At 40.2% G+C, this 25,956-nt stretch overlaps 1 protein-coding gene across 6 annotated transcripts in view; it reads left to right on the forward strand.

Moving 5' to 3' along the window:
* Positions 1 to 25,956, forward strand: part of HECW1 (HECT, C2 and WW domain containing E3 ubiquitin protein ligase 1) — a 281,480-nt gene that overhangs the window by 214,157 nt on the left and 41,367 nt on the right. For all 6 annotated transcript variants that reach the window (XR_007508055.1, XM_049816120.1, XM_049816121.1 and 3 more), the window contains 9 exons: positions 3,738 to 3,888; positions 8,971 to 9,101; positions 11,762 to 11,883; positions 14,712 to 14,897; positions 15,470 to 15,604; positions 22,059 to 22,164; positions 22,372 to 22,468; positions 24,484 to 24,567; positions 25,633 to 25,742. Coding sequence is in view for 5 of the 6 variants with exons in the window: in XM_049816120.1 (XP_049672077.1) it covers positions 3,738 to 3,888; positions 8,971 to 9,101; positions 11,762 to 11,883; positions 14,712 to 14,897; positions 15,470 to 15,604; positions 22,059 to 22,164; positions 22,372 to 22,468; positions 24,484 to 24,567; positions 25,633 to 25,742 (1,122 nt within the window). In the remaining variant the exon portion in view is untranslated. The remainder of the gene's footprint in view (positions 1 to 3,737; positions 3,889 to 8,970; positions 9,102 to 11,761; positions 11,884 to 14,711; positions 14,898 to 15,469; positions 15,605 to 22,058; positions 22,165 to 22,371; positions 22,469 to 24,483; positions 24,568 to 25,632; positions 25,743 to 25,956) is intronic.

Genomic DNA, 25,956 nt, shown 5'->3' on the forward strand with positions numbered 1-25,956 from the left:
AGCAAGGAAAATTAAGATCTTCGTGTGTCATGGGGGGATTTAAAAATGAGAGAGAGGTTCAGATCGCTTAAAGAATCACCTCCAATTGTATTAGCAATAGAAAAATTGTTTAATAGAAATTGTATAAAAGTGCAGAGCTTCACAGGTTGGCAAGGTTCACTCTATTAGTACGCGGATAAAATGCACACAGGAAAATTAAATCAGAATCAAACTGAACTTATGTATATAGGGACTAAAAATGTAATAGGGTAAAAGGGAATGTGGGAAAGGGTAAGGGAGACCCTCCCATTGAGTCATGAGGTTCAGAGAAGACCCCTTTGCTTTCTAAACTCCTGTCGGAGTCTAGGTGCAGCTGGATCGACTCCTAGCCCCAGACTTGGTCAACGGTTTATATCTAAAGTGATTATGAGTATAATAGCAGCCTAAAATTCATTCACAGTTGAATAAAAATCACGACAGTAATTTAGGTATAAACTTGAAAGTATTAACTTATAATATTTCTTCTATAACTTAATGACTTATAATATACTTGCCATAACACACTTACTATAGCCTATTCAGGTTAGTACACACGTATGCATAAAGACACTAAGAGAGATACATGTAAGAGAATAAAAGACAGAGAAAAAGAGGTGTACATGTTAAAAATTCCCCTTGAGGTCAGTGAAAATATTCATGTTGAATGCTTTGGCATCTTTCTCAAAGGGCGAAGGGTCAAGCCTCAAGGACCGAAGAGAATCAGCCCAGGCCATGTCGGCTTTTAGTGACATACCTCCGATTTTCGCAAACCGGACAGTTTGCGAGCTCTGAGAGGTGTCCCGCTCAGAGGGAGATGCTGGTCACAGCCTGCTGTGGTCCAAGAGAACTCAAAGGGCCTCACCTAGTACTGCTGTTTATAGGTTCGGGAGATGATTGACTTTGGTCATTAACAAATTTCTAGAATCCCAGCTGCACTGGAAAATTCCAAGACTGTTGAAGAATAACTCCAAACATAGATATGGGTTGCTCCAAGATTGTCAGAGGAGGACTGTAATGTCTCAAGGTTATTATGAGAAAGAACTGGCTGCAGGTTTGTCGTGGTTTAACTCCAGCCAGCAACTAAGTACCACGCAGCCGCTCACTCACTTCCCCCATCCAGTGGGATGGGGGAGGAAATCGGGAAAAAAAAAAAAGGTAAAACTTCTGGGTTGAGATAAGAACGATTTAATAGAACAGAAAAGAAGAAACTAATAATGATAATGATAACATTAATAAAATGACAACAGCAATAATGAAAGGATTGGAATGTACAAATGATGCGCAGGGCAATAGCTCACCACCCGCCGACCGACACCCCGCCAGTCCCCGAGCAGCGATTCCCTGCCCCCCCCCACTTCCCAGCTCCTATACTAGATGTGACGTCCCATGGTATGGAATACACCGTTGGCCAGTTTGGGTCAGGTGCCCTGGCTGTGTCCTGTGCCAACTTCTTGTGCCCTGGCTGGGCGTGAGAAGCTGAAAAATCCTTGACTATAGTCTAAACAATACTGAGCAACAACTGAAAACATCCGTGTTATCAACATTCTTTGCATGCTGAACTCAAAACATAGCACTGTACCAGCTACTAGGAAGACAGTTAGCTCTATCCCAGCTGAAACCAGGACAAGGTTGTTATGAGAACTGACTATCTCTACACCCGTCCTCCCACCCTTGCCGGGCAGCAGGAGTCCTTGAGGCACACAGCATATCTCCCTGTCTTAGCCGTGTAAGAGTTCCCGGCACAGTCAAGGGTCGGTTAACCCCCTGACTCATTACACTTAATACTAAGGCCTAGCGAGCCTTCCCGAGTTTGTAAGTCAGCCTGGAGAGGGGGAAAGAAATGCACCACCACATCATGATGCTGATGTACATCATGTCGCCTTTGATCTGGCCAAGATTATTTCCTTGAGGATATTGCAGATAATGCATAGCTCCAGAAGGACCATTCCCCACCCACGGTGGTACACCTGCCACCAGTGACAGCATGCTCAGCAAGGCTCTGGCCTTCAGCCTGCGTTATTTGTCAGTCTGATTTCCTTCAATGTGCATCTGTTGTACTTGATGTGCTGGTTTTCACTGTCTTACGTTTTAGACATTGTTTTCACAAAGCTGAGATCTTGTTCTTGAAAAAGCTACAACATCCTTGGGAAACTTTACCTGGTGTGAGGATAGGAGAGTCCTCTTCTTAAAATTACATACTGATGTTCACAGCGAGAGACACTGTGTGTGTACCTGTGGTGTGACTATAGGTTTTGCGTCTATAAGGACTGAGGTACTTATAGTCAGCTTGGAAAGAAATAATGCATGTGCATATGGCCCTTGTTGTTTTGAAGTCTTACAGAACATTCCTCCAAGGGACTCCCTGTGCCCGTCTTTTAAGGTTTGTGGGATTAACATGTCAGGGGCAGCCAACCATAGACTTCAGAGAGCCCACACTTGGCTGGTACCAGCCCAGGTATGGGAACTGAGTTTAGCCAGGGCCAGCATTCAGGGGATGGGAACTGGTCATGAAGGCTAGGTTTCCGGATACAGCAGGGAGAGGTACAACTTCAGTCTTACTCTTGCAGAGTAGGAGATAAAATACAGAAAGTATGAAATTCAGCTGATCCTGAATTTGATCATAGAAAACCATAGACGAAGGAGTGGACTCATCAGGGAGGAGGGTATCGTAGTAAGAATATGGGCATAAGAGGAACTGTTTGCCCCCAAAGGTAATATGTGCATTTGTGTGTGAATGTGAGTGAGGTTTTTATATAAACATGTGTAGAAAGTATGTGCATGTATTTATATAGATGTGTCATCAGCTGTGAATCACGTAGGAATGTGAAGCTAGCAAGTCTAATTTACATCACTGCTCCATACATTCCCACCAATTTGGTATGTGGCTTTGCTAGCTAACTCACTTCTGAATTTCTCCTGTTCCAAACACTTTTTTTATCAACATTACCATTTTCCACAAGCCATCATATACCAAGTAACTTCCGGTTTTCAATCATGGGACAAAATAAACATTAGTAGGAAACAGCAATGATGGAAGGCTTGATATTATGCTGCAAACTTTCAATCTAGTTGGGTTTCATCAGAGCAATAGATTTATGATACTCATCTGTTTAGAGAGATTTCTAAGGATATGTCCAACCAGGCTGTGATCAGTTTTCAGGGGAGCCTTTAATTGCTATATGGTATCCTTTGAAGCCACTTTATAAAAAAAGAGAGAAATGAAACATGTTTGTTCTGAAACATAACAAAAAAGAAAACACGGGATTTGCCATATTAGCTCAGATTTAATCCTTTTCTGCTAAGGGTCTACCCTCTGTGGCTACCCCAACCTGCAATGAATCCAGCCAACTAGGATTATTAACGGTAAAATTATCCAGCCCTTTAAATAATGTAGCCACTATGTCACTTGTTTTTCATAGTCTATGGTAGTGAATTCCATAGGCTACCTATGTGCTGTGTGTGAAATGTTTATGTATATGCATATATTGCATATACATATATATAGACAAGCACATAGTATATATACACATTTGAATGTATACTTTGAATATATACACATAATATGTATTGCACACATGTTGACTATAGATACAGTGTCTCTTGTGTGTATATAGCCTGTCTGTGTATATGTATGTGTGTGTATATCTATCTCCCGCATTTAGGTTTTCTGGAAGGCATCACACTTACAGCATCACCCCTTCCTTTTTTTCCAACCCTAGATTGGGAAGCTCGGATAGACAGCCACGGGAGGGTATTCTACGTTGATCATGTCAACCGAACCACCACATGGCAGCGCCCCACAGCTGCAGCAACACCAGATGGGATCCACAGGTCTGGCTCCATCCAGCAAATGGAGCAGCTGAACCGTCGGTGAGCATTTGTACCTGTATTCCCTTGAGATCTGCACTCCCCTTTTTCCACACTGCCCCAGTAGCTTGCTTGCTTCCTTCCCCCGTGCATCACATTGGCTCCCTAAGGATTTGTCTTTCCTCCTTGTCCAAGTCCAATGTACACGTTCCTGTTCCACTGCTGATCTCTTTCAGCCTGCTGCTGTGCCTGCTGTGGCTGTCCAGTACCCAAACTTGCCCATGTGAGAAGTGCTGTTTGAGTGAAAGATATTGCAAAATGTTTCAAACAGCAAAAAGAGGCTTTTGGAAAACTTTTTTGAAATGACTCCCAGAAGTGTTTTCCAAAAGATGGAGTCACTTTTGCTATTTAACTCTCAGAGTGGTATCTATGGGTTTTCATCTAGTGCTACGTTGCAGAGGTTTCTGCGCTGTTATTGAAATAGTGTTGCCATATCAGTGTGGCATTTCTAATCAAGCTAATTAGGCCCGTTGAATGGTCTGTCTCCTTTTCCAGGGCAGAGCACTGCTGTAATAGGACAGTACCCATTTCTAGATGTAGACGTATCTGCTTAGTGTTGCATTGGGCCCTGTAAATCTGTCAGTTCATTCTGAGCTGGCTAAGATATCTCTTAACATGGTGCATATTTTCCCTTTGTTTGACTAGTCCACACATAGATTTGTTTATCATTTCCTTCTCATGCTTGCTTTTCAGACTGAATTTAAGAGGAAAGAGAAAAAATAAACAGTTGGTCAAAAATCTTCCTTTTTTACTTCAGGAAAGGGTTTTTTTACTTCTCTGCCTACTGTAATGATATGGTTTCTAGAAAAAGACAAGCAAAACTGAAATTATATTCTAATTATAGCATGTAAAATGCCACAAAAGTTTTTTCGTCTTTTTTTCTGTGCTAAGAGAAAGGTCTACAGCAGAGAGAATGATGCAGAGTTTCCAAGTACTCTTTTCAGAGTGCAGAATAGTTTGGGAGTAAGGAGAACTGGGCACTGAATGACAAAAACTAGAAAGTTAACGTAACTCGTGGAGAGCAAACCAGCCTTCTTAAAGTGGCTGTTTTGCAACTTAAGTTGACACCATCAACATGCTCTTGAAGAATTTCTCCATTTTTTTGCCAAAATTCATTATTTTGGATAGCATTTCATAATGTGTTACGTCTTGCAGAAGTGAAGGAACCTGCTGAGTATTTGTTTTCATTATAGCTTTCCTCAGAATGTGTCAAGCTACCATGTTAATATTAAAAAAAAAAACACTAAAGAAAGTGAATGTTTAATGTAGATTCTTTCAAGGGATTTACATGACACCTTGCCATTTCGCATTTGTCTTTAAGGGGTGTTTGGGCCATGCAAAGCTCACACTATTTGGCTGCCACTTAAGCAAGTTATCTGCCACAGAAAGCAGAAAGGTCTGTTGTGGACATAAATTGGCCTTTTTTTTTTTTTTTTTTTTTTTTTTTTTTGAGGTTGAACTCATGTAAATGCAGCACAATCAAGAAAGGAATAAGTGCTTGTGAGAGTCTGTGTAGGAATTTACCATTCTGTTAGTTAATGCAGGTTAATCATTAAACCAGCTATGTCAGCAGAAACTGAAGGGTAGGCATTGTCTTAGTGACCTTCTTGCTTCAAACTTTATTATTCAATGTTTTCATGTAAGCTGCCTGGCTTTCTTGGTTATGACTTGATTATCACTGCTTGGGGTTGGGAATTGACAGTAGTAGGACTGACATTCTTTGAATCTCTCTATTTTTAGCATTCACATATCCAATTACAAAGTGAGAAGTATAGAGGGTTTTCAGTGGTGGCATATCTCTCCTTACTCAAGTCCTACTGGAGACTAAGCACTTTGCAACTTATTAAACATGAACTGTCATGGCTTCTTGGGACAGAGGAAAAAAGCTGATGATTTTCTACTCTCTGCCAGAGAGCTCTATATATCTGAGACGTTGAACACAGAGATGTACTATTGTTTCCAAGTTTGGGAAAAGAGATTCATATTGAATCTCTGAGCATTTGCCTAGTGGCAAGTCATTCCTTTATTTTCAGCCTGGCTGTTATAATTGCTGTCCTAAAGCTAATTTCAAATATTGCGTCTCCAGATTTCAGGATTGTGAGGAAAATTACTTTTTGTAAGTGGTTATTATCAGCACTGTGGAGGATCGGGCTTTGTTTTAAGCACTCATTTTAGAAATACTGTTTTGTTGTATTTCAAACTTCATTATTTGAAATGTTCTTCAGCAAACACACCTGAGAATCATTTTAGGTGAGGCAATAGCAAAGATAGACCTTGCTGATAGAAGTAGCAGCAGCCTGAACTTTTGCTCTAACCTTAAACAAAATCTGGACTCAAAATCACTTAGCAGTTTGAAAAACTTGGCGGCTTTTCTTTCTAAACCAATCTACTCACTTTTCAGCTTCCTGGTTTCATTTGTGGAAGGGAATGGAAAGACCAAAATATTACAAGGAAGCTTGGTATTTCCAGCCCAGCCAAAACCACAAAGCTTTGGAAATTCAGCTTGAAAAAAAACCCGTAGCTGTGATTGAGCCTAGTCCTGCTTTCCTTCTGTGCTCCAAGCTTCCCATTAGCTGTACTAGCCACTTGAGGATACAGGGAATGCAAAACTGGAATCCAGGTGTTGGGCACACTCCAGAGACATCCATACTTCTTACTTTAAAGACTTTTGCTCATTTTCTACAGCACTATCTGTCTTCCCTACTTCTTAGCAAAGCAGATAATAGCCCATGTTGTTGAAGCTCTTTTGGAAAGATGCTTTGCAGCATACGTATATCTACATTTGTCTTTGCACTAATTTAAAAGGTAATAAGTAACATAAGAAATTATAACCGTGATAATTAAGACAGCCACAGTGTGGTATTTCTAAACCTCCATTCCTTTGACAAATCACTTTGAAAGGAGACTGAAATTTCTAGAGGCATTCCCATAGCTTTTGCACTTTCAATGTTTTCTCCAATTGCTTTGGCATTTTCTGGTATTTGTATAAGATGATTTTATAGTATTGAGACCCAAAATAAAAGTGTAGCCTTTTGTTGGCATACAGCTAGTGTTACTCTGTAAGGTTTGCCAATAGGGATTTTCTACCATCTAATTAAATTGAAGCTACAAGGGTTTTTTATATGTGTGCTTATATCCCTTGATTATGAACTTCTTTCCCCCCGCCCCTTTCTGTTGCACGTGGGTGTTGTAAAACTCCTCCAGTACTGGAATGGAAACTTCATTCAATTGCCTGCAGTCATGTGAATAAAAATGTAAAATGTAGGTCTAAAACAGAGGGTTTAAAACTGCAGTAAATTCATGCTGTTGCAAAACCTGCTATCAGAATTTTCTTGTATAGATGGATGTTTACTTAAACTGTCAAAGTATACATTAAATGTAGCTTCAAATGACTTTGGGTATGGGGGGGGGGACACACATAGTACTGTGAAAGTTTAGCATAAATCTATTAAAACTTTAATTATTTTTCTTAATTGTCTCCAGGTCCTCAGCCCAAGATTGGGTTGCAGTGAGCTACTGGAGATGATGTCTGTTGAGAGACATAAAAGCCAAATCCTAATTGCTTGTCTTTAATGATCCTGTGTCACTTTGAGGAACTAACTCCTGACTAACTTCTAATTTGGAATAAAGTGTGCATTAACAAATAAAGGGAGAGAAAGTAAGTAAAATTTGTAAGTCAGAACTTGAGCTGAGGAAAGAAAAAAGAGGGTAAGTCAGGAAAATGAGAGACAAACAATGCTGGATCAGATTAAATGCAAGCAGTAAAGCCATCCTGTTTTATATACATATGGAAATGCAATTCAGAAATAAGGATTAAAAATATTGGGGTGGAGTAAAAGCTAATTAAAATTATTATGAGAGCCTATTTTCCTTCTTTCCTTTTCCTTCTCTTTCTGCTTCTTTCTTTATGTTTTCTTTTTCTTTCTTTTTTCTCCCTGTCTATAAAATATATTTTCTTATTCAATACATAAGATTTATATTCATAGCTTGCCAGTAGAACCAAAGAAATCTTGATCTCTCATCTTAGTCATCTATGTGAGTGAACAAGTTAACCAGAATGTGTTTTGTGTAGTGCGAATTCAAAACACTCCAGGTTATTCCCACAGCCAGGTATATATACTTTGTTCCCAATCTGGTAAAGTATTTAGGATTGGGTTCATCCGTAAGACCATGGTGTCTGTTGACATCAACTAATGCGGCAATTAGTTCCATGGTTAGTATGGAAATGATGTTATAGGTTTTTTAAGACATTTGTAGGTTCTCATTCACAATTTTCTTCTGTCATCCTCCTCGCTGTTGTTTGCTTATCTCTATATTGTTTCCTCTTCCTTGTTCTGCAACTAGTCACTACCCAAGCTAAATGCCCAATCCCACTGATTTCCAAAAATGGACATAACACTTGCATCCTCACACTGTTCACTTACTCAGCTCATGTATTACATCCTATTCTACTTTTCTGTGGCTGTCATGTCAACTAGATCATAGCTCTTTGAGGTCATGCTACCTGATAGTTTACGTTCCATATTGCCGACCAAAATGGAAGTGTTCCCAACTGCAGGCCATGCAGTATCATAATAAACATTTTGTGAACACTCTTAATAGCCTTTGTAGGGTTGAGCATGTGCATCCAATATTGTAGTAAGAAAGACTGAAGGGTACTTGGTGCATCACAGGATTGACCCTTACTTCATTGGTTATGCTATCATAAGACTAAATGGAAGGGGGAACCATGATCCACCAGTAGTTTTAGGTTCTGGACATCCAGATGTTCTCAAGGGAAGCCTAGTAGCAACCTGTAGACTAAATACCTCTCTAAATTTGACCTTTGAGTATTCCTTGCTTTGCATCCTCTGTAGCTATTTGTTAGTCAGTGCAAAATGCCATTATTTGCAGGGTAACGGTTGGCCCAAGTGTGAGCAGCTGCATCAGTTGAAGGAGAAGAGTTGAGCGTGCTCTTACTCTGTCACATGCTGAAGATAAAAGTATTGGAATCATTCAAGAACAGTGCTAATTGTCAAAGTAGAAAGCACCAGAAAGCTCTTCTATTAACTAAAGCATGTTGTTCCTTTCTCTGAATGTATGCAGATACCAAAATATCCAGCGAACTATTGCAACAGAGCGGACTGAAGACGATGCTGTGGTAAACAACAGGTTGGAGAGAGTTCCCACTGGAGGAGGAAGTGACTCTGAGGCAGAGCCTTCCCAGCCAAGCTCAGGTACGGGAAGAAAGCTATTGAGTGGCATGTTCAGTGCCATTCAGTGATGGCATTCGCTTCTGGGGAAATCTGCGTTTCCATGGGAGACTGGAACTTTATTATACCGGGTTGCAAAAAAATAATCAGAAGAAAAGAGGCTTAGACTTGAAGCTACAGGTACAAAGCTGGATACAAAGGGCCTCAGTTCTTCTTTTTTTTAACAACTACTAAGACAGACAAAGCATTTTTACTTTAGTAAAGGGCTATTTGAAATAAAAATGGAAAAGGCATCTGTTTTTTATTCACCTTAGTAGTTGCAAAAACAGCGCTGTCTTATTTTTGCTGCAGTGTGATTTTTAGCTTGGGGCATTGCAGTTCATTCTCTCTGGGCACAGCTTCTGCACTGCCACGTTTGCCCATGTGGTCACACCTGCAGTGGCCCTGGCATTGAGTATGAAATACTTGTGTTTCTAAAGCTGCAATTTTGTGATAGCTATAAGCTGATCTAAGTGTGGGCTGCCATTGAAGCTGTCTTTTTGTTAATCACTAACTTATGTGACAGGAACCCGTACCAGAGCAGAGAACTCATCTGCCTGAAAAATAACCTTGTTTCTTGTACTTAATGTTGTTTACAGCCAAATTGGTTCTTTCACCTGGCTTATTAGATGACCAGACAAGAATGAGTATGACTACAAAGGAGAAGAGGAGAATGTGTACCCAGGGCAGGATGGGATGGCAGGGGACTCTTCTACTCTTTTTGGTGGTAGTCATATTTTCTTAAAACATTTATGAAACCATAGCCTGAGTGTTTGTTTCGGGTAAGGAACACCAGCAATCAGACTAGTGCCCACTATGCAACTTGTAGGCATGCAAAAATAACTATCTGCTTTGTCTGAGAACTCGCACCACCAAAATGAACAGCCAGTTCTCTTCCTTTGGGTTGTTCTCACCTCTGCTGGAAGTAAATCTGACTTCTTGCCATCCTTTTGCCATCCCTCTGTAAACAGCATTGGCAAAGGGAAAGAACCAACACAGTGTCTGCTTGAATTTTCTTAATGTTCCATGTTGAATAGGAAGAACTACACAGAGAAATAGTGAACTTGTTAAAAAATAAAGTTTGGAAAACTCAATTTTGCGTGTTTGTTTTCCTGATCCATTAGGTGTTTTTAGCTTGAAAATCAGTTTTGACCAAGACTGTTTAATGTTTGATATTCAAAGCTTCCTTGCAATCCTTTGTATTGCAATTTATGGGAGCCTTTTACCTACACTAGATCTTCTAGGGAGAACCCTGTCCTCTCTGTTAGCAGCTGAAATGGAAATGAGGTACCCATTGTATTACTGTTATTTAAATGATAAGTAATGTAGTCATTACTACTAATATGTATAATCATTTACTATCATAGCCTACATAATAAAACAATTATTTAATAGGAATTGCTACCAGTAAGTATTTAGGTCAGTTTATTATATAACATTCCCTTTTTTGTTTTAACCTGGAAGAGCTGATGAGTATGATACATGTCATCTTAAGTGATTAGGAAATGGTTTTTGCTATAGCTAATTGCTTTGCTTTTAGGAGAAAAAGTCAATGGTATATAAAATGTCAGGAATTAAAAGATCAAGGGTCATGTAAACCACACTAGAATAAGAAAAAGCTGCAGTATGATACATTTGCTATTTGGCTTTTAATTTAAATGAAAAATGTCAGAAGGAATACAATTTAGACACATTAATCCAGATTCTAAGCCAGTATAAATCAATTTAACTCCAGCACTGGATCCAGTCTGCAGTTTTAAGTGGATAAAATAATATGACGTGTCTAGCAGGAAGAAAAAAAAAAAATTATAACTGATAAGAAAAAAATGGGAATCTATATTTATTCTGTTGATGACATCTGCATCCAGTTTCCTTGGACTTCATATAAAAGTTGGCTTATATTTGAAAACTCCAGAACTGCACACTCAAGCCATAATGCCATGGCAGGAAGCATTTTTCTGGTGGCTGTAGAAGGTCAAGGAGGTCCTGCCTCTACAGCGTTACATTCTCAAATGCTTGGTTCTGCTCCTGTGCTTCATGAATTGATACAGATTAAAAAGAATCCCTTTGTGTCTGTTTTTGTTTTCTTTACCATACAAGTCCCCAAAACCATAACTTGCCAAAAATAATGTAATTACAAGTAAAAGGCAACGCTTTGCAGCACCAACATGGATGTGAGTGACTGAGCTGAGGGCTTCCTTTACCCAGTCTTGCTACCAAATGCTTTCTGCTGGTGAGCCCGTCAGGCTGGATTGGAAAATCAGATCTCTCTAAAATCAGCAGTGGAGGGAACCAGTCAGGACTTTGGGTGACAGTATTGAACCAAACCATCAGCTGGCAGAAACTGTTGTGGTCACATTGATAATTAGAGACATCAGTAGATACGACACAGAGTTTTATAACATACAGTACAGAAAATGGTCCAGCTCCTGCCCTGCTACTGTAAGCACTGCACCACTAACCATAAGGAGAACATCTACCAGTTTGCCAGCAGGCTTGTCTTGGAAGCACAAAGAAAGTAGGTGCATTTGGCAGGATGGTGACTTTTTTATACTGTCGCTTTTGCAGCCATTCATTAAAGGTTAAATAATAGACTGTGCTTGCCACTATGTTAATAAGATTTTCCTGCTTTTTTTTGTGTCCAGAGATTAGGAGGGAAGGCTCCCTTTCTCCTGTGAATTCTCAAAAAATCACCTTGTTGCTGCAGTCTCCAGCTGTGAAGTTCATCACCAATCCTGAGTTCTTCACTGTGCTGCATGCAAACTATGTGAGTAATTATGATTTGCTCTCTCACACTACTGATTTCTGAATCCAAACTCTATGCCCCAGGCCTTCAGGGAGAATGCGTAGTGAATTTGAATTGTGTGGCTCAGAGTTCAGTTGTCCTTTCTGAGCACCAGACCAGGTTGGGGACAGTACAGCCAGGCTGCTCCAAGGAGATTCTTGCTGGGATTCTGCCTCACACAGGGAATTCCCTGGTACAGAGAAGGTCATTAATGTTACCCTTCCAGAATAAGTAGGAACCCTTGGTTTCGGCTTGGTTGATTCTCTTGTCAGTTGCTGCAGGGAGTGAGATTGTTGCCTTTCGAGCCATGTTCCTGAGAAACCTTACTCAGGTACCACTATGTCTCAGGGAAATAGAGGGAAAAAATTATAAACTCATGTAGTTTGCACTCCCAAGAAGCAGGTGGGCATAATGCAGTGGAAGAAATACTGACTTGAGTCAGAGTAGCTGTTTTGGAAAAAACAAGAATGAAAATGAATTTTAAAAATTCAAATAACTTTTTTTTTTCATTAATGCAATAAATCTGCATGTTTTTTTGCAAATCTGATGTGGAGTGGAAAAAATGTAATGATTTGTCAACCAGGAGGAAGCAGATAGGGAAATCTCACAAGGAGATGCAGTCCTCGTTTTCCATATCTTGAATGTAGTTCAGCTAGGCATCTGCACGTGACTTCTGAATATTTGGAAAGTCATCCATTTCTGGGTAGGGATGACCTTTCTTTTTGAAAGGAAAAGAAATTAAAACACTTGAGGAGTTGCCTCAGCACCAGTCTGTAGCTGACTACAGACATCAGGTTTTGGCTTGTGGTGCTTTGCAGATTGAAGCCAGCTCTCCATCTCCAAGCATCTGCCAGAGAATATTGCCCATGAAATCCTGCAGAGGAAGGGATACATTAACTCATCTGACATTACCTGAACTAGGTCATGGAGTGCACATGATTTCTTCTGTTGACAGGGTGATACATGGTGATTTATAGCTGGGAGTAGTATCATTTTCATTCGGCAACGCATGTTTTCAAAATAAGCAACTGATTCCATGGTGGTGTAAGGAACAGCTCACAAGAGACTGGATCCCAATTTTATTTCTCACTGAAATAAAAAAAGCCAAGAGAGGCCTTCAGTTTGAGCTTATAAAGTTGTCTCTAATATGTGAGCCAGAATAATCTATTGAAACATCTGTCAAATGGTCGTACAGATTCCACTTGTACAGAAATAATGGTACACATAACTTTTGGCTTAACACGGTTGTAATATTTTGACCACAAGCCGCTATTAAAATTTCAAGCTATTAATTATGCCAGTGAAGTTGGGATTGGAAAATATTATCCAGCAGTTATAATTAAAAGGGAAAGGCTCTCATTTTTCAGATATTTTATTTCCATGGAGGGATAAAACTGCATTACATTTTTTGTTTCCCTAGTGCAGCTAAGAGATACTCGGACAGTCATTGATCACACATTAGATCATAATACAACTTCTGTGATGGAGTAGGCTGGGATTTTAGCAATTTGTGACCATAGAGCTTTCCTGATTTATAACCAGGTCATATCTTCAGGGCAGAGATCATATCTCTGTGATTTTGTAGCATTTACCAGCCCTTGCCACAATTAGGGACCCTTTGCTGCAGGGAGTATTCTCTTCTCAGCACTACTACCATGATAAATCCTTACAAAATAAAGATAATACTTGTAAATGGTTTATTACATTATAGTGGTTAAAATGCATGAAAAGTACACAGAATTTGAGAATTCAAAGCTGTTGGGCCGGATTCTCTGGACAGATTACAGGTGTGCACGCTGGGGCTCACTTCACTGGAGGTGCAAGTATTTAAATCCTTTGGGCTGACCAGCAGAACCAATGCACTCATTTTCTCTCTAGTGAAATGCTTAGAAGGGTTGCAGCTTTTTGTAAAGTTTCCTACCCTGTCTTGAGGAGCTTTTTCCCTGAAGTAAAAGATCCCAAGAGTAGCCTGTGGAGGAGAAAAAGTGTTGTCACTGCAAGTGCATTTTGTGTTGCTCTATCATTGAATACACTGTGTCAACAAATATAGTTCACTTTGGCCCCTCTCCTGTAACCAGTTCAGCACTAACTCACTCAGAACTGCATCACGGCATGTTCCTCTAAGAGGTGTATTTAATGCCCATTGTGAGATACAACTAGGTGCCTGAGGGGTGGTGTTCATCTGACTCGGGACTACGTCTCCATCTGATGTGCTTTGTAGTTATTGCAGAAACAAATATTCAGTTCCAGGAAATGATTCCTATCTTCCAAAAATAGACAATTGAAAGTGTCTGTTTCTGTCCTGTGGCTATAAAGTGACCAAAAATAAGGTAGGAAGCTTAGATGTAGACATCTGCACTGCAGTCCTTTTAAGTTTATGAATCCTATCATGTGCATCTTGATTTGAATTCTAGCATAAATACATGTTCACAGCTGTCTTTGCATCTCTGGCATCATCCAGTCACACAAGCGGTATTTCTGTTGACTAATGAAAGCAATGAAATAGGCACAGCTACATGCATCTTGAGTGTGTGTTGTTTTAACTGACCATCTTTTTGGAGTGCATTAGAAAGGCAGTTTATGCACAAGCTAACTGGGCATAATGTGTGGGATGTTTCACTTTCCAGATTGTATTTCTTAATTCTAGGTGTTCATGTAAAGTAGTCATTCAAATCAAAAGAATGAGATGGAAATTATTCTTGACTCTAAAAGGATGTTTCAGTTCTTTGGGCGTATGTCCCATGACATAACCAAATATGTTGTTTTGACATCAGAACTTGTTTTCCTCACTTCTGTTTTCCATCTCATAGAGTGCCTATCGAGTCTTCACTAACAGTACCTGCTTGAAGCATATGATTCTGAAGATCCGTAGAGACGCTCGTAATTTTGAGCGCTATCAGCACAACAGAGACCTGGTAAATTTTATCAACATGTTTGCTGATACCCGACTGGAGCTTCCTCGTGGCTGGGAGATAAAAACCGACCAGCAGGGGAAGGTAAGAGTACCAACAAAACTAATCACTTGTTTAACACACCACATCAGGCTACGTGATTACTAAAGGGTCCTTCCTTCTTGACTCAAAGCTGGTGAAAGCTTGGTTTAAACAACAAAAGCAGCAAGCAGAGTTACTTTAGAAGCAGAAAAAAGCTTCAAGAACAATTGTTTCAAAGCCTAGTGGACTAACAAAAAAGTTTAAGCCAGAGATTAGATCTGTTGTGACTGCAAAATTTGGCTTAGTGTCTCTGCCTCCAGTGAAGCTTTGCTCAGTGACTTCTGGAACCACCAAATAAGCTAAAGCAGTGTTCCCTGGTTATTTTATTCTCTTCTGTCTTGCCAAATTCATGGCTGTTATATGTGATTTTGACCTGTGTAGCTTCAGGCATTTTCCAAGAGCTGTTCTGGCTTCGACTAAGAAAGTCCTGTCATTTGCAGATACCTTCCACGGACTATACCTACACAGGGTATTTCTGACACACAGTTGCCAGTGGTTTTCACTTTATGATCTCACAATATCATCACTTTGTTGGCAGTCTTCTTTCAAAAAAACATTGTTCCTGTGTGTTGCAGTCTTTCTTCGTTGACCACAACAGCCGTGCTACTACTTTCATAGATCCCAGGATCCCACTGCAGAACGGTCGTCTCCCTAATCACCTGACTCACAGGCAACATCTTCAGCGACTTCGTAGCTACAGCGCTGGAGAGGTAACTGTGCTAGTATCAATACAGTTACTTTTGACAGAAATCTTCTGTAGAATTAAAAGCACTTCTTATCTTTGAAATGCATTTAAACTGACTATCTTGTGGATTTTTATCTTCCAAAGGAAACAAGGGATTTTTTTCTTTCTGAAGGGTTTATCTCAGAGCTTGCTGGTAATGAAGGTTTGTATTTTAACCGTTCTCAGAATAAGATAATAAATAAGTAAAATGTTGACAAAATAGATTTTAAAAGAAGAATCCATATTTGACATCCTAGTCTTGCTTTAGTGAAGTCGAAGTAATTCATTATTTTTATAGCCTGATATTTTAGCAGCCTTATGTGTTTCTTCATTCCCCACTGTGACACTGTGCTCTGAAAAGATATACTCCCTAGCAGTAGTGTAGTAATGTATGTTGAGGTTTGCTTTCCTAGCTTTCAGTCACACTAAACATCTTTCCTATGTTTCATGGGGATGGTTTTTATCACTGAGGGCCATGGGCAGGATCGATAGAAGCATAAATCCTGCGTTTGTATTGTGGATTTAAGGAGCAAAAAGTACCAACAATCATATTCTTCATATAGCAAATCCATACAGTTGAAGATTTGTAAAGATTGAAGCTGAATAGGAGTAAAGATTAATTACGGCCAAAGGATCTTCCTCTTCCAGAAAACCATCCGGAGAAACGTTTGTGAAACTAACATTAAAATTTATTGCATCAGGACCAGTCCGAACACCTTCAACTGCCAAATGGGGTTGGGACCAGGAGATGACTAGGGTGTGAGGTTGGTACTTCAGGACCAAAGGCAGACCAGGCATGAGTAGCTTGGGTAGGTTTTCCCCATCTTGGGTGAATATGGCAACATATTTTCTGAAAATGGAAGTGTATCAATGGACCTGTTTCAATCATATCTTCCCACCAATTTAGCAACTTCCCTCTGCCAACAGCCTGCAGTTTAGTGTTGCTATTGTGACTGAATTATTGACATGAATGTGAAAGTCATCTGCATGATGATTCATATTTGGGCCCACGCTTGCCTTGGGGCTTGCTTACAAATTCACCATGTCAGGGACAGAAACACCACTGAGCAACTCGGATGACCTAGCCCAAAAACTACACTTGGTTTTGCAAGTGCTGGCAAAAAACAATTTGCAATAAACCTAAAATATCAAGTCCAGGGAAGGGAGTGAGAAGCGTTGAATACTTTTGAGTAATGATTCTCTGCGGAAATTGTAAACTGTTCATTAAGGCCACTGATTTGGCGTGATCAGGCAACGAAATGGGGCCTTCTGTCTCAGGAGCCATCAGTGCTGGCACCTTCCTCTCACAGTCTTGGTGGCCTGGGTCCCACAGTGCTTCTGCACCCTTGTCATAGTCAGTAGCTTTCCCTCTGGAAGTATCTGCTGCTCCACTGGAAAGGACTCCCATTGGTTTCCAAGGACCTTGGATCAGTGCCTAAAAGCCCACAATTTACAAGGAAAAGATTCAACCCTTTGCAACTCAGCTCATTTATTAAGAGCCACATGTTCCATGCCATTTCTTCCAAGTATATTTGGATGTGCTTTTGTCCTATAAATCATGTCTGTAGGGACACACCTGGGGCTTTGTCCCAGCCATGTGTCAGCTGTCCGCAGTCCAGCTGGTTTGTTTGCTGAGCAGGTGGTATGGCCTCTGGAATCTGTCACCAGGACAGTATGAAGGACCAAGAAAGACAACCGCCAGTTCTGAACATCATGTACAGATGTCAAAGGAGCCCAAGGGAGAGCAGAACAGTGCAGATTCAGTCATGATTGCTTTTGAGTGCCAGAGAGGGTATAGAAAAGAGCCAGGGTCATGAGAGGAAAAACTCTACCCCCTGCCTCGGCGCACACGCCCAACATCCTGCCAAAGTGCCAAAACGAGTTGCCAGTGTGTCATGTGGACTTCCCAGGGACTTCTGTGATACTGAGTGATCAGTTGAGGAAAGAGCAGGCAGAAATCATAGGCAGGTGAGCACAGAGTGGGGAGGAAAGAAATACCCCAGCTTCACATGCTCACCAATGGCTCTTAGCTGAGTCACCATAAAGAAATAATTACGGTTCTAAAAGGTTGTGATCTCAGTACTCAACAGCGGACAAAAAAGCAAATGTAGTCTCTGGAATTCTTAGAAAATTAATAAGATCTGTTTAATCTAGGAAAGGACAGTCATTACAAGAGCTAAGTTTTGGCAGTAAAAGCCAAACCAATTCAATCAAAATAAGGCAGGGTTGAAACTCAGTGAGAATAGTTAACCATAGGGACTAATGATTACATGAGCATTTGGTCTCCATTTCTTCATACTTTCAGGCCAAAACATAGTGCAAAAGCCAGCTTTGTCTTAGTCACCAACAAGTTTCCAAGCTCCCTGGCCAGGGGCAGTGCAGTGAATAGGCTGTGGTGTTGAAGTAAAAATAGTGATCTCCTGCCCTCCCTCCCATGACTCTTCTAAATCCCCTTGGCTCATCAAAATGTGGCCTTGATTCCTGCCTAATAATCTGTGGTGTTGAACAGAATACCTTGCAATACTAGTAAAGAATTGATTTTTAGTATTTCAAATGTACTTTTAAAACTGCCTTGTGAAATTGGAACATAAAAATATGCTTTCTCAAATATGGTAGTTTTCTTTGCTTTATGACATTTAAAATTCATTCTCAGTAGAGAATAGAAATAGCAATTTCACAGCTTCTATGGAAGGCTGGCCATTGCTTCCAAGTACTTCAGGGCCCACCCCAACTATTAACAGGCCAAGCAGAGGTTAAAACTCCCCTTTTTCCCTTAATCTCTATAAGTAGGGCTGTGTGTTTAAAAAAATTATCTGTGCATATAATAGTACTCCATTTCCCTCTTCCAAGAAAGAAAGCATTTGCTTCATAAAATAATGTGTAATATTTATGCTTTTCTTCATGTTAGAAGTATTCTCCTAAATGAAGGACCTCTGTAAAAAATGTTGATGTCCACCTGAGTAGATTCTTGGTCTTAAATGGTATTATATATAAATTTGACAAAAACGGTACAGATTCTTTAGTAAGCATTTCTTCAAGGGTATCAATCTTTTACTGGAAAAAGGTGGTCGATGCTACTGTTGGTTACCTGATTTTTGAAAGAAAAGTTCAGGTAGCTGTACTGGCCATCAGTTACTAAAAAGAACATAGAGCACCAAGTGCTTCATTTCCTTCTACCACTGCTATAAACAGAACAAGTCAGAAGCACTTTCCATTCCCTCTAAGGGACTTTCCGTCTGCAATGGAAATCAACATGTATGATTACAGGGTAGAGATTTTAAAGACAAAAAGAAGAAAGAAGTAGGCATCCATAACGGAGAGGCAAGAGTTTCTGGTTAGCAAGAAAAGCGGAGGAGATACTGGAATATAGCAGTTTATAAATCTCCTTACTGACTCAAACCGCAACAAGCAAGTAGGAGGATTCAAACAGACAGGAGCTGCTCAAATCCAGCAGTGATATAAAACCCAGGAAAGTGTATTATATCACTGAAAGGCTCCTGTGATAGTTTGGACTCTCCACTCTGGTTGCAACATCCCAGTATCAATTGCAAATCTGTTAAACCCTGCCATAAATCTGTCAGATTACCCTGCACTATATGAACCAGGTCGCTAAATCACTGGAAGGGTCACTCTTGCCTTTTTTTTTTTTTTTTTTTAATTAGAGAATAATGTACTAATCTAAATTAAATGATTCAATTAGAAAGTCAAAGTAGACAAGGCGATTGTGATTAAACACAGAATTGAAGCAATCAATTGTACTATATTAGCTAAAAGATTGGAAAGAGGAGTGTTAGCAAAATGGAAGTTAATTAGATGGCTGGGAATTTTCCCGTTGTGTTGCCAGCGAAAAATTGTTCAGAGGTGTGAAGGTGCAAAGACCATGATCCAAACACAGCATTAGTGATGCCTAATGATAGTGATGAAGAGAAGTACAGCACCACAGAGTGTGCCATTTATTATGTTAAGGTGCATACAGAACTGGATTCTTACAACCTAGATGACTTCAGCTGTTAATCCAGAATTGGGAAGAAAGGAAGGGAGGAGTGAAGGTTTCTCTTCACAGGCTGTAGACACATTTCCTTTCAGAGTTCTTGCTTCAGGAGAAATACGTTCAGGCACACAAGTCAGCAGCACTGGAAAGCTAGCCAAAAGAAAAAAAAAAATTAAAAAATTGGGTGACATGAGCAAGGGAAGGATCCAGCCCCAGGCTGGGCAGAAGTACCATGCAGTTCCCAAGTGACAAGCATAAAACAGCTGGTGCTAATTTTTGTGGGAGACGGGTGTTTAGCTCCTGTTACTCCTCCCTTTCCCATTCCTATCTTCTGGTCAGTAAATCTATGTGTAGCAACAAGAGTGTAGGGATTTGTCTTTGTCAAGGATGAGTCAGGGACCACCCTTAAAAACAGGCTCACCCACCATCCGCACTCCCGTGCAAGTCTGTTCTACAAGGAGCTGAGGAAGAGGCCTCCTCACCCGATTTCCAGAGCTCCCTGGAAATGGAGAAGCTGAGCACAACACAGTGCCTTAGCACCATCCCACACATCCTCGCTAATACAGCCGATTGCAGGCCAGTGTGTGATCTTGACTATGCTGCCCACAGATAGCCCAAGAAAGAGCTCTTCCCAGAAGGGCTTCATGCCCAGAGTGGCAATGGATTACGGGGCACCTCTTGCACCTAAGCTTCCTCCTTCTTCCGTAGCATAGGGTGAATGCCATAAAGGCCACCTGGTGCCCGGCAGGGTGGATGCCTGAGTCACAGGGTGAAAGCTGCCGAAGCTCGAGCTGAACTTGCAGTGTCGGTTGGCCCATGGGGGTATGAGGAAGAGACAACGGCAGAAGATTTAGCACAGCACAGGAGGACTAAGTGAATTGCGTATGACCGGCTTGAAAGTTCTTCTTGTTTTTAAAGCTGAGAAGGGTTGGACCAAGGTTAGCACATCAGTCCGTTAAATACTGCGGGCTTGACTGTTCTCCCTGACAGTGGGATGACTCTTTTGTAGTCAGCAGATGCATACCAATATAAAATGGGTGCGAGTGAAATCATAATTGAATGATGGAGCAAAACATTCACCATGTACTTTCACAGAAGTTTTGTGTTTTCAATCACAGTATGTTTAATTAGAATCATTAAGAATTTTCATTGGTTAACCTGTGTATTGACACGTATCAAGTGCATTGACTGGTATCTTGTTACATATAAACATTTTATGCTTTATGTGCTCCAAAGGCAACTTGCCAGTCACGTTTAGCTTCTCAATTTTCATTTATATGCAGTTGGAAGACCTGGCATTTGGCCGTACCGCTGAAAATGGGTTGGCACCATTTGCTTGGATGCAGAGCTAAGCATTTAAAATATTGGAGTAGGGGCAGTTTCTTCCTGAAGCGGTTGCCAAGTACTACAATTTGTGCAGTGAGAAAGGAGCAGCTATTAGCCCAGTAGAATGGCAATTGGAATTCCTAACGCATCCTGTCCTGATACAGGCCATCCTCACACTGATTTTGTAGCCATGCTCCTCTGTTGGCTTCACAGTGGCCATATTCTGGAGGAACACATATGAGACAGAGTTGGGTTCCCCTCAGCTTGCACAAGTCCCCGAAGAGTTACCCAGCAAGTAATGACTTACTGAAGACAAATTGCCAGACCTCATTGTATGGCTTTTAATATCCTCATACCTAAGTGTTTTCCCACCTTCTAATGTATCTGCCTTCCCGACAAGATTCCCTTCACTAGACACTGTGTTTAGGACAGTGGCATTCTTTAAACCCCTCAGTTAAGTAGTAGTGATAAATTTCCTTCTTGCTACTCTTTTTATCAGCTCTTTGGATTATGTTCTTTTTTCAGTGTATACAATTCAACTTCTATTTCTGGTTGTGCAAGTTAGGCAACCCCCTTTTCTGATGATATAGCCCTTTTCTGTCCTGTGAGCTACATAGATATACCTTCCTCATATTATTTCCAGTATTAAATTTCCCTTCAACAATGCTAAGCGAACAAGTTGCAGCGTTGTGGGTTTTTTCTTTTTCTGAATTAACCTTGCTGTAAAAACCTTGAAGTAAATGCAGTTATGCTAGAACAAGAGACTGTATGATATTAGAGATCTTATTTTCATTGAACCAGAGACCTAGATATACCTAGATAAACACAATACCTTTATTAATTTGTGTTTACTTCTGGATTCTGGTGCCTTCACTGCAGCATCAGAGATGTGATAGCTGTGCATAATGGTGTCCCTCCATTTTGAAGCACAGAATTACCTGCCTTTTTTAAGTTGGCTGAGTTATAAAGCTGTAATTTTCATGCAGGCTTTCTGTCCTTCAGTCAGTCAGCATCACGGACCATTCTGAAGATCACAGAAGTAATGATGAGAAACTGTTCTGCTGACTGATGTGCTACTGATGGTCAGTTTTGATCATTCTTTGCCTTTCCTCTGATATTGTAGGCCTCCGAAGTCTCTCGAAACAGAGGAGTTACTCTGTTGGCCAGACCAGGCAATAGTCTCGTAACAGCTATTCGAAACCAGCACCATCACGAAACATTACCTCTGGGTAAGCCAAGTTTCTCTTTTCTTTTCAAAGCAGTGCTCACAAAGATGCTTTTCAGAACTTCTCATCAACCACATGCACTGCCTCATGTTGCGCTGTGGCTCACTAGCAGTGCAATCAGTGTGCCCCTACACAGTCACGATGATGTGACCAGGCCCCTTCAATGGTAAATAAAGCCTCTGTTTTGGGGTTTTTTTTTTCCTTTTCCAGCTTACAATGACAAGATTGTTGCATTTCTACGCCAACCCAACATTTTTGAGATGCTGCAGGAGCGTCAGCCCAGCTTGGCCAGAAACCATGCACTCAGGTACTGCTTTTTTCCAGACTGCTGAAACCCAGTTCCAGGAAGGACTTCTTGTAGTAGGGAAAAACAGATTCTAGTAACTGTAGTACAAAAGATGAACTTGGGCCCCATACGGAACTGTCACCATTGAACAGTACATGTGGACCACCAGAATCTATGTAGTTACTATGGTTATTTTCCACAGACACCCAGGAAGTAAGAAGAACCAAAATAACTATGGGCAAATAGCGACATATCTAATTTCCATTCTAAGTATTACTCAGTAGCAGAAACACTGTCTTCACCTACAATTATCAGTTTGCTTTTCAGAAGATAGGGTTAAAATGTGTTTGGATGGAAGTCAGCAGCAAAACCCCAGTAACTTCAGCAGAACGAGGATTTTACCTCATGATTGGATTTACACTCATGCCATGGACATAGTCACCCTAGATTTTATAAAGAAATAGGAACATTATGAAGTAGATTGTACTGCTGTCTTTAATCTTTCTCACTTATGACTTAATGGTAGTCCTTTCCAAAATAATTAAATTGTATCTTTCTTTTTCTTATGCCCATTTCTTTCCTATTAGGTTTAAAAAAAAGAAAAAACAGAACCAAAAGCTGGTACAATTTAAACTCATTCTAATTCCAAAGGTTATATTAATTGTTTTGGCCAAGAACCTAAGCTGGTGTTAGTCAGTCTCAGCAATGCCAGTGTGCACTACCTAAGAGTTTTACCAAGAATTTAGTTTGTACTGTGCAATAAAAACCGCAGTTGCTTGACAGGCGAAGGAGGGAAGGAAGAGCAAGGGAAGGACTTTCAAGTTTTTGCAGTGCAGTTTCTGCTGATAGCCTGACTCATCATTTACCTGTGGAGGGCCAGACAAAGAGTTCTTTGGGTATAAGGATTAGACTTCCTTCCTGGTGGAATTAATACATTCAAATAAAATGAGGGAGACAAAATGAAAAACGCTCCCAGTATTCAAGACATACATTTCTGTAACTGAGATTTTTTTATCTTCACCATCAAATTATTCCAGACTATTTTTTTTTTTCTCAGCTGTAATTTGAATTCTCATTTCTCAGGGAACAGATGATGCTTTTATCTCCTTTCGAGCAGAGAACAAAATTGACTAGTGATAGGGACTAGACAGCTTAGCCAGTGTGTAATGAGATTTGTAACAGGATATTGAGCCCTTCGCCTGCAGGTCATTGCTTTGATTATAGCTTAGGTCAGGAGTGATCCCAGGCTACCGCCTAATGCTCATACAGCAGGTATTAAGCAAACAAATGGGAGACAAATGATGTTTTTTGCAGGGCTTGATTCTGCAATACATTGCAGCCCCACCAGCAAGGTACTAAAGCACATCCTTGACTTGAGGTAGAGTCCTTTGACGTGATACTAGAATAAATATTCTTAGACGCTGCAATGCTTTAGAAACACACTGACAGATTGAGGTATAGATCTGTATCTTCCATGGCCCTAATCTGCTGATAAGATCCTATCCTATGTTTCCTAGTCCTTATTAGCATTCATTTAAACAACAAAATATATGATTTTACACATGTACTGTATAAGCTCTGTGTGATCAATTAATATCAAATATATGTTAGTGTTATTTGCCAGATAGAACTGACAGAGGTAAAGGAAGTGGTATTATGTGAAATTCTGTTAATGAAAGATGGTATATTAGTTGTAGCCTTAAACAAAAAATCTGCCTGTCAGTGACCTTAGCTATAGCACTACACATGAGCTTGGAGGACTAAGAATCATTCTGTTTTCTAAAATATGGTGTAAAATCTCTTGCTTTTGAATCAGGAAACTGAGTGATATAAATAGGTTCTTTTTAGCAAGTTTGTTATCGAGATTAGAAAATTAATCAGGCAGTTAAGATGTTTGCCATTTTTGTAAGGAGAGAAACAGTAACTGGCAAAGTACCAAAGAATAACAACTCTATGTGTAGTTCACGCCTTGATAATGGCATATTTTCTTCTTTTTTTTCTTTCCTTTCTTCTCAATAATATCATTTACGTTTCAGGGAGAAGATCCATTACATTCGGACAGAGGGTACACATGGGCTTGAAAAGTTGTCCTGTGATGCAGATTTAGTAATTCTGCTGAGGTAATTGATTTGATCAAAAGCATAATGTCATTACTTATGGTACCAGAGAAGCTGGCTGGCTCTTTTGCAGCATAATTGAAAAGATTTTGTTAAATCTTCCAGGTCATTTGTAATTAGAATAGGATTCATTGTTACTGATAGTCACCCAAAATAAGTCAGCCAGGGTATATCTGTCAACTCTTACTTCCTGGAAGGCAGCCTCCATCATTGCAGTAAACTCTATCCCCAGCCAGCTCAATTAATACAGCTGTTACCATCAAGTAGCAGATAACAAAGAATCAGGTCAAAATGTTTCCTTTTAATGGCAAAATTCTTGTTCTTTTTTTTTTTTTTTTTTTTTGAAACGGAAAAACCTTATCTTTCTCAGTACAAGTAAATAATGTAACTGCTCATGAAATTGCTAGTTTTACCGCAGCAGTACTGCCCATACACACAAAGCCACATCATGCTAATGAAACCTCAGTGTACAGTGCAATGAGCATTGTTTGGGTATGTAGATAAGGCTTCAGTTTTTACTGGGACTAGGGAGCTTGGTCTTTAGGTCCTAGCTACTTTTGTTTAGCACAAATAAGGGCTTATTTTATTGCCTTGGTCTTACAGGGAAAATGTTGCTTTACCCAGGTGGTTTTGGTATGCTATATAGCACTGCCTAATGCAAGAAGTTTAAAATTTATTCCCATCAACTTAATCCAAATGGTCAAATTGTTGAGCTATATGAAAATGTATGACCTAAGGAAAACAACCTGGGAGACAGGTGTGTGTAGCTTTTCTTCTCACTGCTAATGTGTTGAAGTTGTCCCTGTTTGGTACATAGCCTCAGATCTTTGTTCTCTATCAGTAGATCAAGCCACTGTGTTAGCATGAAACATCTAATGAAATTCCTTTTGTTCTTCTTTGTTACTGGTGACCACGCCTGATTTGGGAAACCTGTGGATTTTATGAATTCATGAGTTCAGAGATGTACCCAAACTTATGACCACAGCAGACATGCACCATACTGCATATTTACATTCTGTTGTGTGACGAATGTGAACCAAACCTCTCTCTATCACTTTTTCTATGCAGCCTTTTTGAAGAGGATATTATGTCCTACATACCACTGCAGGCTGCCTTCCATCCTGGTTACAGTTTCTCTCCTCGCTGCTCACCCTGTTCATCACCCCAAAATTCTCCAGGTAAGGGGATAGGGAGAATAATACAAAATCTTGCATTTGTGGTTTTTTCTCCTAATAAATACAAAGGGGCAGATTCAGAGCCAGCATCAGCTGTCAGCCTGCTAATTCCAGTGCCCAATCCAAATCTGACCCCAGCTGCTTTTTTGCTGGATCAGTTGCCATTGCTGTTATTTATCTGTTGAAATGTTAACAGTAGCTGAAACAGAGATCGGAA

The sequence above is a fragment of the Accipiter gentilis genome, chromosome 14 (assembly GCF_929443795.1).
Source record: "Accipiter gentilis chromosome 14, bAccGen1.1, whole genome shotgun sequence".
Taxonomy (NCBI): Eukaryota; Metazoa; Chordata; class Aves; order Accipitriformes; family Accipitridae; genus Astur; species Astur gentilis.